General features: G+C 40.6%; 1 protein-coding gene across 1 annotated transcript; it reads right to left on the bottom strand.

The window, feature by feature from the left end:
- Nucleotides 1-4179: 4179 nt before the first annotated feature.
- Nucleotides 4180-9017, bottom strand: RETNLB (resistin like beta). The gene is made up of 3 exons (XM_058732534.1): nt 6133-9017; nt 5344-5403; nt 4180-4739 (listed from the first exon to the last, which is right to left on the bottom strand). The coding sequence occupies exons 1-3, from the start codon at nt 6263-6265 to the stop codon at nt 4612-4614; spliced, it is 321 nt and encodes a 106-aa protein (XP_058588517.1). The 5' UTR covers nt 6266-9017; the 3' UTR covers nt 4180-4611.
- Between the last annotated feature and the right edge of the window lie 3434 nt (nt 9018-12451).

Here is a 12451-nt window from a genome sequence, read left to right as displayed (position 1 = left end):
AGAAGTCATGGCTTGAAGGAAAGGAGGTGGAGGTTTCCTGGTGGGGGTCATGGTTTTATTGCCTTCATGGTCCCCAGACTCAGATCTCACCTCCTTCACTTAGATGAGGAGGCAGCAATGGGCAGTGTACACCCTACAGGATTGCACTGCTGGAGCAGACATCCCAGGAGCCACAGGCTTGGGCACAGGAGCAAGCCTTCCCCAATTATCTTTTGCCTCCTCCCTTTGGGTGGGGCAGAAACATCATGGGGTTAGATTGGAAGGGGGAAATGGAAGACACAGAAGAGGAAGGAGGTGATATGGCAGGGTACTGGATGAAAGAAAAGATTGGAGTGGGGCAGTTAAAGAAGACGGAAAGAAGTGGAAAGAAATCATCCCTTGGGAGGGATGGATGAAAATGATGGATATAGGCGTTATGATCCAACCCAGTGACATTATAATCCTGAGTTTGGAGATAATCTGCTGGTACAGTAATGTGTTGGCAGCCTGAGTGCAGGTATGAGAAAGGGCATGGGATGAGCAAGCACTCCCATCTTCATATAATTACTTACATGAGAGGCAGGAGGACAGGTTTTTTCATTAGTGATGCTGCTACAAAAGAGCTATTTCATGCAGTCTGGGGGTTTACATTATGTAGGAGAGACAAAGAGCTAGGACAGGATGCACACTGGCTAGCCCCCTGCCCCCAATCCCACATCACCCTTCTGTTTATGCAAAGGAGTCAGTGTATCCAGGATTGAGCCACTTAATAGTTGTGTACTGCTGGATAAATTGCAAAGCTTGTCTAAGCCTCCGTTTTCTCTTCTGTATAATGGAAATAGCACTATTACCTCATAAAGTTGTAGTGAGCAGTTAATAAAATAATAACAGAATGCCTAACAGTGCCTAGCACATGCTAAGTGCTAAAGAATGTTAGATGTAGGCTTCATCACTGAGTCACTAGCAGCTCTAAGAACCCATTAGGCATGGAGAAGGTAGGGAGTTTGGGGATGAATCTTCCAGTTAGAAGTTGCCATCTGGAGATGGGCTAGGAAATGGAGTAGAGTCAAATAGCAGGATTGAGAATTTGGGATATAACTGCCCCCACCCCCATTGCTACCTCCATTATAAGTCAGCCAGCTCCCCCAGAGCTGCTCTACCTTTTCATATGCTGAAGCATCAGCAGCACTGAGAACACCTGAGCTCATGAGTTGGAAGGCGGGATGAGGAGCAGGTGAGCAGAAGGCTTCATCCTGATGGAAGACAGCATCCTGCCATGAGAAAAAATTGGAGAGAAGATGAAAAAAATTTGGGGGTCTAGAGGGGAGAGGTGGGAAAGGACTGTAGGGAAGCAGCTGGACTAGGGAGAGGCAGAGATGTCAGGGAAGAGAGCTATACATCAGGCTCACACAGCCAGGTTTAAGGAAGGGCTGCCAAGGTTGGGAGGGCAAGGATGTTTTTCAACATGGCAGCATGTGATGAGGGTATTCCCTCCCCTCCACCAACAAACAGAGGCAGTAAAGGCAGCTGGAAAGGGTCAAGCTTTCAGGAAGAAGCTGAAAAAATCTCCATTGTGTCCGGAGAACAACCAGCTGCCTTTTCTCTGATTCCCTGCTGGGGAAGTCTTTCCATCTTTCTCTTTTCCCTACCCCACTCTTTTTGGCAGTCCCACAAGCCTGGCCACTGGCTTGTCAGGAATTGCCAAGTTTGTTGACATCTCTCATTATAGACCTTTTGTTCATTCCTTCAACAGGAAGAGACAGAAAGATGTGATCTTAGGACTCTAGTTGTCATCTACTCAGACACTATTACAGTATCCTTGACTAATTCCATCCGTGGGACACTAACAAAAATCCCAACTGGTAGAAGCTTAGAATTGGAATGGAACCTCCATGAATGCAGTAATTTTTGCCTATTTTAGCCACCACTGAATCCCACTGCCAATCACACAGCAGAACTCAATAAATTCTCATAAAAATGAATGAATACAAACGTTGATTATTTACTTATGAAGAAATGAGATTCTATACTTTGTTCAGATTCTCTGTTCTGGCAGCTTCAGATTATTTCCCTCTTTCTTCTTTACCATCCTTGTGGTTTCTCCTCAAAGATAACAAGATGGTTGACTAACTTCATGGTCACAGCTCCAGATCTCACCTCACACCCAAATCCAAAGCAACAAAATTGTCATGGACACTTTTGAGTCTCTGTTTTTCATCTAGGAAGCAGACTCTTTTTCAAAAGACCCAAGAAGAGTTCTCTTCTGTCTTCTTGGACGGATATGGGTCACATTCCCCAACTCCACCCCATGCAAAGGTGTCTAGGAAAGAGAATACTTGGCCAAGAGGAGAAGTTTCATTATTGACTTAAATAATAATTTATCCTTCAGGACTGGGAACATTACCATTCTGAATGAAATCAGGATGATGTTCACACAGATGAAGGGGAAATTGGCCACTCAGTGGGCAACCATATCAGCCAGTACAACAAAATCCACTTCTGCTTCTACTGTTGCTAACCTCTCTGACTTCCACCTTCATTCTCTGACTTTTTCTTTAGAAGACATACCCTCTGATATTTCTTCTACAGGCACCTTGAGCATGAGACCCAGGGGCCAATGAAACAATGTCTGTCCCTCAGTGACCAATGCTGAGGTACAGGAAGCTGGATAGAAAGCAAGAAAGGGAGCTGACTCAAACTTGATAGTAGGCTAATTTGTTTGTCCATTGCAACTCCTCCATGGGCCAGGTTCTGTTCTAAGCAATGTGGATTCAATGATATCCAAGTTAGACAAAATGTCATCTTTCATGGATTACATGTTTCAAGGGGGAAGATAATATACTAACAGATGAATACATATTTTTAAGCCAGGACTAGAAAGCATTAAAAAAAAATAAAGGACAGGGTGCCTGGGTGGCTCAGTTGGTTAAGCTTCTGACTTCGGCTCAGGTCATGATCTCACGGGATGTGAGTTCAAGCCCCATGTCAGGCTCTGTGCTGACAGCTCGGAGCCTGGAGCCTGCTTCGGATTCTGTATCTCCCTCTCTCTCTGACCCTCCCCCATTCATGCTCTGTCTCTCTCTGTCTCAAAAATAAATAAACATTAAAAAATATTTAAAAAACAACAACAAAAAATAAAGGACAAGATATAGAGCATTCTGGAAAGCTTCTCTGAAATAGATTGACCTTGTGTGTGAAGAACCATGTAACTATGGCAAAGGAGGGACATGAAGTGGAAAGGCCTGAGGAGGGAGGGTGACCATTGCTTATAGGAACACCAAGAACTCAGATGTGGCCAGGGTGAAGGATCCAAAATGAAGTTGGAAATATAGCCAATGGCTAGATGCAGATAATGTTGGCCATGATAAACATTTGGGATTTTATTTTCTGTGTAATGAGAAGTCACTAGAATGTGCAATTTGGGCAAAAATTTGACATAATTTTCATTTATATTTTAAAAGACTCATTCTACTTGCCATAAGTAGGGGCATTAAGTTATTATTACACTGATTAATAGCACACAATTGAACAAACATTTATAACAAATTTTGAAAAGTAATAAACACCAATGGTATATTTTAGAAATGTATTTCTTAAATGAGAGAAATGGAGCTGATTTTTCTTTCAGTAATTTATTTATCCATGAATAAATAATCCTAGAGAGATGAAATTTAGAGCCAATATATTTCTTTTTCTTTTCATATTTATAAGCTTTGAGATAATTTCTTCATAATTAAGTATGTAGGAAGGGAAAATTTTTATTGTAGTAATATCATTCAATTTGTTTGAATTCCTTTTGAGTTACTTGTTAAAAGTCATACTGAAGTTTATTATTAAAATTATTTTTGGTGGTCTACCAATCGATAACTGGATGATACCCTCTTTCAATATTGTGTCAAACACTGAAAGTCCTGCAACTTGTGAAAGGACCTATTACCCAGTCACTGGATCACTCAACATTGGTGCCAGTATTTTGGACCATTCCATTCTGCAGATATTTATATCCCAGGATGATGAATTATGGTAAGGTTCAATGGCAGATAAATGCTGTATTTTTGTTTTGTTATGGGGGAGAAAGACAATGGCAAATTCATCACTTTGATCAAAATAGATCTCTGACACATAAGTTTAGGAAAAAGTATATACACAAGCCAGAAATCTAGAAATTTATTCTTTAAAACCATTCTTACCTGCCTCCACCTTGGAAAATCTGCCTGCACTTAGTTTGGAACCCACACTCTTTTATTCAGTGAGCCTCATAGGAGCATGCATGTTATTTACTTTCTCTGTGCCAAGCAAAATGTCTGGCATAATCATTGTCCTTTTGTTAAACAATGAGGGAACTAGGAGGCTGGAATATTAATCTCAAATTTCCCCAGTCTCCCCATATTTTTACTAATCCTTGCTGAGATGGAGTAATTGGGACGCTGGACAAATTTTCTGGCTAGAGGAATTCTAAGCCCAGGGCAGTAATATCAAAAATACAAACACAGAGAGATGCAAAGAGTTGTCTTTACTACCCAAGAAGCAGGCTGTAACAAATGAAAGGGACAGTTTGAGTCAGGTTTCCTGTTTGATGTGTGGTTTCATTACTGTGATGGTCACACAGTTGGGTTCTCATCCTCCTCCCCCTCAGGTCAGGTGGCAGCAGCGGGAAGTGGTCCAGTCTATAGTGCTGCACTGGCATTGGCATGTGGTTTCTCCCTGGATATCCCAGGAACCACAGCCATAGCCACAAGCACAGCTGGTGACAACCATTCCTATATGGACACATGAGACACAGATGTCAGAACCCTTGGATTTTGAGAGGAGGGAGGTGTACACCTACCATTTTTCATATCTGTGCAGCCCAGGGGTAGATCTAAGTTTTGTGGGACTGCAAACTAATTTGATTTTGAGAGCCCTCTTTAAGGAAAAAAATTAAAAAATCACTAAAACAAACTTAGGTATATGGCCATGGAAGAGGCCTGTGAAAATGAGGGGCCTGGGCATTTCTTTCCTTAGATTCATGATATATTTACCTCTATGCTGGCCCTACTCACCAGACAAGGGAATAGATTGGGAAAGGGAGATGAAGGACAGGGGGAATGGTAGGTAACAGATCATAACAGGACAAGGAGGGGAGGGAGCGCTGATATGTGAGCTCATGAAAGGGAGGTGGGAAGGGGAGAGACATAAACCCAAGAGCCCTCAGTAGCATCATTAAGGGAAATAAGAATGGGTAAGAGATCACTGGGAACCAGAGGTTACAACTCACCTCCAGGCTAATACAATCATGAGGCAAGGAAAGGTATAGGTGCTGGGGGATGGATGGGGTGGGCACAGGGCATCTTACTCACCATTCCTTCTCATGAAGTTACTTACCTGCAGGGCAGGAAGACAGTCTGCCTGAGTTAAAGATACTGGTACATGAAATCTTCTTTGCTGGGGCAGGATTTATTTATTTTTTTAATTTTTTTTATGTTTATTTATTTTTGAGACAGAGAGAGACAGAGCATGAACGGGAGAGGGTCAGAGAGAGGGAGACACAGAATCTGAAACAGGCTCCAGGCTCTGAGTGGTCAGCACACAGCCTGACGCGGGGCTCGAACTCATGGACCCCGAGATCATGACCTGAGCCTCAGTCGGACGCTTAACCGACTGAGCCACCCAGGCGCCCCTACTGGGGTAGGATTTAATTCTGAACAGGAGAGAAGAAGGGGTACTGCCCATGATAGCTGTCTCCGATAGTCCCCTTCCAAATCTCCTTTTACCTCAGAAGTGTCACTGTGTCCATAATCATGCTACTCACTAGGTTTTAAAGTTCAGTTTTCTCATTTATAAAATGAAAGTAATAGTTGTACTTATTTCATAAAGTGAAAATTGAGGTTATCTATGTAAATTTTTGCACTATACCTCGTTTGTAATGAGTGTCCATAAATTATAATTATATTCTTCCTCATTACCATCATCATCAAGCTCATTATCATCAGAGAAACCTCAAATTTTAGCTAGCAGTCCAAAATGATATGGGAGTAGAAAAAGCCATGGGCAGGAAGATTAAGCTTGAGTGGACTTAATAGAAGCTGGGATCTAGGGATGGGACCAAGAAGAAGTTAGGTTTAGGAATAGGTGGCATGATCAGGGGTTCTCTCCCACTCTCTGCCCTCAGTCAGTTACCTAAGCCAGTGAGAGCTTCCTTTATCTTTGTATCCATGATGGAGTCCAAGGAACACTGAGCATACCTTGGGATCATCAGCTGGAGAAGGAGGATGAGAATGAGAAGGAAGTAAGACGTAAACTTCATCCTGTAGAACAGCAATGTCCTGGGGCTGGGAGGAAAGATAGAAAGCTGAGATCTCTGAGCTCCAGTATGGTCGAGAAGGAAGGGAACACGTGAACAGTCTCAAGAGAGAACAGATAGGAGAAAATCAGTGCCAGTATGGAAGACTCTGGATCTCTCCAAGCTGTTTGAAGAACCAGGGAGGGTGGCTGCAGAGCAAATTAACTCACAGATGAGTTCAGAAGAGGTCTACAAAGACTGGCCAGGAAAGGATGTTTTACACCTTATGGTAACTGACTTAGGCACCCCTCAACACATAAGAAAGCACAGACAAACAAACACACTCCCCAGTACACTTTCAAAGAACTGCTTGCTTGAGTGTGACACACAACTGTGATAAACGTCAGTGCATCCATGATAAGCAACAGCTGCCTTTGTTCTGGTTCTCTGCCAAGGGGAGTCCTGTTTACTTGTTTTTGTCCTTCCTTCCTTCCTTCCTTCCTTCCTTCCTTCCTTCCTTCCTTCCTTCCTTCCTTCGAAAGCAACTTTCTGCTATTGTACTAAATTGGGTGGCACTTCTGCCCTGAAAACCTAATCTTGTTTACCTAATCTTGGATGTTTTCATCCTGAGATTTCCTATTCCTATACCTTTGTCCTATACTGAGGGCCTTTGCCCTGTTTACCTAATCTTGTTTACCTAATCTTGGACGCATTCATCCTGTGGCTTTCTATTTCTTTATGCCTTGTTAACCCATTGGTGCAAGCTCAGGGAATTCCTAAGCTTATTCCCCACAGGAAGGGAGGTCGGGGTAAAACCATTCTCTTTGGGAGGCTTTGCCTTTCTGTTTTAGAAGCAAATTTTCCCCTAGAAACTCAAGCAGATTTCCCCTTGTATTTCATTGTTCAGTTCTGGGTCATATGACCTCCTTTTACATCATTAGTGGCTGAGAAATTAAGTAGATCTCTACAATCCCTTATTTTAGACCATTGGACCTATATATGATACAGTCTCCACAGTGGAGCACATGGTCACCAGGATTGAATCCCATGATTCAAAAGCTAGATGAAGTAGCAGAGAATGGCTGTTGGATGACCACTATTGGAGGCTGTCAGGTGGGAAAGCCTGGATCTACTTCTGCTGTGACCAGCCTCACTGTCCCTTTTCCTAAAGATGCCCCCCGAGGAACAGCTACTTCTACATATCTCTCTCAGGAAACTTCGAGGATGGGGCTCAATGGTGCCAGCAAAAAGGCAAGGATGCTTCCTTAATTCACTGATAAGAGTTGAGGAAATAAAGGAATAATACAGAACACAAAAGAGCACAGGCTTGGATTTGGTATAAAAGTTGGGTAGATTAGTTCATTTGTTAATTCAACAACTATAGAGCTTCTCTATACTAATTCTAGTTCTGGTGACTCAGCAGTGGGCAATGCAGGCAAGGTTTTTGCCCTCTTGAGACTACACTCTAAGGTGTAAGATAACTATACAATATGTCAGATATTGAAAAATTCCCTGAAGGAAAGAAATGAAGGCAAGGCAGTTGGATGTGCTTCTGTGTTGTATATAATGCAATGTGTTCAGGGAAGACACCTCAGAAAAGATGACTTATAAGCAATGAGCTGCAGACGTGTGGGGTAAGCCATAGAAAAAGCTGGGACAAATGTTTTGGGCTAAGGGCCAGCAAGTATAAAGAGCCTAAGGCAGGGGGGTGGGTGGTTGGTGTGTTGAAGGAATACAACAAAAGCAGTGTGTCTGAAGAGAGCAAAGTGAGTAAAGGCAAGAGAAGTGAGAAAAGTGGTCAAAAACACAACTGGCGCCAGGCTGGTTATAGAGCACTTATCAACCAACATAAGGGTTCTGGGTTTATTGCAAATTTGATGAGAAATTACTGGAGCATTTTGCTTAGGGATGATATGACTTATTTATATAAGATCACTTATATTTTATAAATCTTACTAAGGCCACTGCTGTGGAAGAAAATAGGTAAGCAAGGAAACCAAATAGCAAGCTCTTGTAGAGTTCCAGATCTCAGATGGCAGTAAAGGAAGGAGTGAGAGCTGGGTAGACTTTGGTTATATATAGCAGGTGGAGCCTCTTAGGGTTTACTGATGCACTGGGTGTGGGGCAAAGGAGGAATAGAGTAGGGAAAGGTCAAGGTTATATTCTGAATGACTTGTTGAAGAGTGATGCCATTTACTAAAATGGGGACCCCTGGGGAAAGCATGGATAATGGCAAGAACATTAAATCATATTTGATCATGGTCAATTTAATATGCCTATTAGACATCCAGGTGGAGCGGTGGCATGGGAGTTGGGTATATACTTCTGGGGTCTGGGGGAAAGGTGAGAGTTGAAGATATAAATTTGAGACTTATCAATCCACAGATGAAAATAATAGCATAGACAATTTAAGAAGAGAAGTGAAAACTTTTTTAAAGGAGCCAGGTAAAGAAAGTGATAGACTGGGAAGTAGATGACCAGAAGAACATGGATTAAAGATGAGTTGAACTGCATTGACTACTGGGTTTGTTAAGAATGGCAAGGAAAGAAAAGAGAACAGGATCACAAGAGAATGTGATTGGTTTACAGTGAGCCTGGGCAACAGAGACAGTGACCGTGCCCTTTGGGCAACACTTGTAGTTAGTGGCAAGCCTAGCATATTTGAAACCTGGAGGGGACCACTCTAACACTCCTCTTCTCTACATAACAAAATTATTTCTAGTAACAACTATGTAATGATCAGTAATAATCATTATTTCTTGATTCATTCTTTGGTTTTAAAACCAACAAAAACTATGAAAAAGACCAAATGTCAATTTTAAAGCTACTGTTTATATTCAGCATAGTATTTTTGTGCACTATCAGACAAAAAATATTATACCACTCAGTTTGTATTCACTTTTTAAATTAAAAAAATTTTTAATGTTTATTATTTTTGAGAGAGAGAGAGAGAGAGAGAGAGAGAGAGAGAGAGAGAGAGAGAGAAAGGGAATGAGCAGGGAAGGGGCAGAAAGAGCCTTAATGCATGCCCTCAAACTCACAAATCATGAGATCAGGACCTGTTGGACACTCAGCTGACTAAGCCACCCAGGTGCCCTGAATTTAAAATTTTAAATGCAATTAAACCCCATATAATCATATAGAGTGACAAAATAGATGTAATTTAAATCTGCTAATTTTTCTTTACAATCACTGGGCTATCATTGCTTACTTAAATTATACTGTTTAACTGCAGGAATACAGAGCAAGATAGGAGTTTTAAATACAAAGGCAAATTTGAATGTTTCTGAAGTGTTATGAACTTATTTTAAAAATTGAAATGAAGACATATAACAAACCCCTAGGTTAGTAGAAGGAAGAACAAAGATGAGAATAGAAATAAATGAAATAGAGACAAAAAAAATTTTAAAAAATGATTGATGAAATTAAGAGCTGGTTTTTTGAAAAAATAAACAATATTGATAAGCTTGACACATCAGAGAGAGAGAGAGAGAAGACCTAAATAAATATAATTAGAAATGAAAGAGGAGAATAAATTAATAAGAAGTAAATAATAGAGGTTCTCTTTTTATTAAGTTTTTCTCATTCTTTAACATTTTGTTTTTAGTGATTTATAATAAACTTACTTGGACATGTTTACAGTTTATAAATTGCATTTGAATGTATGTTTAACTTTTAAAAACTCACGGTGCATCTGAATAAAATAGTAGGAGACCAGAAAAACCAATAACCACAGGAAGTCTGCAGGTCTCTCAAACACAAGTTTCTAGCTCTATTTTTGGCTAGAGTTGGTCCTCTGACGAGGCATGGAAGTGTTGCTATTTCATCTTATGGATTCATATACTTTAGACAGTACATGAAAAACCATTCAGGTTGATTTTAGATGTAAAAACTGAAATGTGGATAAAAATCGAGAGGCTGACTCTGGAAAACAGTATGGAGGTTCCTCAAAAAGTTAGAAATAGAACTACCCTATGATCCAGCAATTGCATTACTAGATATTCACCCCAAGAATACAAATACACTAATTCAGAGGGATATATGAACCCCATTATTTATAGCAGCATTATCCACAATAGCCAAATTGCAGAGTCCACCCAAGCATCCATAGACAGATGAATAGATAAAGAATATATATTATCCAGCCATAAAAAAAAAAATGAAACCTTGCCATTTGCAACAACATGGATGGAGCTGGAGAGCATAATACTAAGTGAAATAAATCAATCAGAGGAAGACAAATACCATATGATTTCACTTATATGTGGAATTTAAGAAACAAAACAAATGAGCATAGGGAAAAATGAGAGGCAAAACAAGAAACAGACTCTTAACTATAGAGAACAAACTTATGGTCACCAGAGGCAAGGTTGTTGGGGGGATGGGTTAAATAGGTGATAGAGATTAAAGAGTGCATTTGTTGTGAGGAGCACCGGATATTGTATGTGTTGAATCACTAAATTGTACACTTGAAACTAATATTTGTATGTTAAGTAACTGGAGTTTAAATAAAAACTTTAAAAAATTGAGAGGCTGACCCACCCTGAATAGAGATTAGTGATGGGTTTGCTTGGAGATAGGGCGATACATCCCTCAAAAATTATCTTCGGAATCTGCTCACATGTTACATAGGTACCTGATTAGACTGTAGAGTTCTGCACCATCAAGCAGAGAAAAAAACTGGTTCAATAAAACTTGATGATTTAATTCTTTCAATTAGCTGTGAAAGCATAAAGTCTCTTCACTAATCAAGGTTCTAATCAGGTTCAAGTCAGTAATAAGAAAAAAATTTGCATTCCAGTGTCCAAAAAGAGTATCCCAGAGTGGCTTGCTGAATTTATTTGTCCAAAGGACCAATAATTGGGCCATCCAGGTCCTTTGGATGCTGGAAATGTCTAATAGACAATAGCATGTTGTTGGCATTTGTTGTTAAGTTACTTGCGGTAATGCTAGGCTAACGGACTTAACTGTCGGGTATGGACAACAGCAGAGGTGAGAAATACGAGGTGGAGATGACTGCAGAAAGGGACACTGGGGAGGAGATAATAAAAGAAGAGGATCTGGAGGAGAGAATAGAGAAGAGGTAATGAAAAGAAAGAAGGTAAGCATGGTGGAAATTAGAGGAGGCACAGACCTGGAAGTAGACAGAGTTTTGGTGAAGTTGTTTAAAGGTGACATAGCTCAAGGTCAAGTCTGCATTATTAGATTCACCCTGGGATCACCTGTCATGGAGGCTATCCTAGTTTGCTTTCTTCTCCACTTGTTATTTTATTTCTTTGTCTCTGCATGCTAGCTAAAGAGAAGCAATAGAAGATTCCAGCGTTTTGATTCAGGAAGGGGGTGGGTCCAGGGGGAGACTGACCGGAGCCCCTGTAAAAGAAAAGAGACCTGTAGAAACTGCCAACCACCCAAGAGGAGGCAGTAAAAGGTAGAGGGCTATTGAAAAGTCTTTTGGTGGGGTGCCTGGGTGGCTCAGTTGGTTAAGCATCTGACTCTTGGTTTCTGCTCAGGTCATGATCTCCTAGTTGGTGAGTTCAAGCCTTGCATCAGCGACTCTGTGCTGACAGTGTGGAGCCTGCTTGGGATTCTCTGTCTCTTCCCTGCTCTCTCTCTCTCTCTCTCTCTCTCAAAATAAATAAATAAATAAAATTTAAAAATATTTTTTTTTAAAAAGAAAGATCTCTTGGTAGTATCACTCCTGCTATAATTCTAAGAGTACATGCTCAGCCATTTGACTCTCCAATCAATGCTTTTGTGAAAGAACCTCAGATTGTCTTTCAGTGAAATGGCGTGTAGGGTGAGGCAAGATCCACCATAACTCCTGAAGTTTAGGAACCATGTACCCTTTAATTTTTTAAAGTTGTAAGAGGGTCGCTGAGCTGATCCGAGACAAACTGAGAAGCCTGAGCATGTCTCTCTCTCTCTACATGTGTATGTAGATAGACAGATAAAATCTTATTAAAAATAGATTTACATATATTTTAATGACATGATTATGGTTGTGCTGTATGGTAACTGGTGATATATGGTAAGCAGCTGACAGACATGACATACACAATAAATATGGCTTTCAGAGCCTTACCAGGTTTCTGGTTTTTGCATTCTATTCATTTGGCCACCTATAATAAATGTCTATATTGAGAGCATTTCCTGATACCAGGCTCTGTCTAATTCCTATCATAATCTCTAAATTAAGTCTAACTGGTAAAT

This window comes from Neofelis nebulosa, chromosome 5 (genome assembly GCF_028018385.1).
Source record: "Neofelis nebulosa isolate mNeoNeb1 chromosome 5, mNeoNeb1.pri, whole genome shotgun sequence".
Lineage (NCBI taxonomy): Eukaryota > Metazoa > Chordata > Mammalia > Carnivora > Felidae > Neofelis > Neofelis nebulosa.
This window is presented reverse-complemented; position numbering and strand designations above follow the sequence as displayed.

Coding starts and splice junctions, on each gene's coding strand:
- RETNLB (XM_058732534.1), bottom strand. CDS start 6,265: ATGAAGTTTACGTCTTACTTCCTTCTCATTCTCATCCTCCTTCTCCAG. Junction 5,404..6,132: donor TCTCACTGGCTTAGGTAACT/GACTGAGGGCAG, acceptor ATCCTGCCCCAG/CAAAGAAGATTTCATGTACC. Junction 4,740..5,343: donor ACTGTCTTCCTGCCCTGCAG/GTAAGTAACTTC, acceptor GTGTCCATATAG/GAATGGTTGTCACCAGCTGT.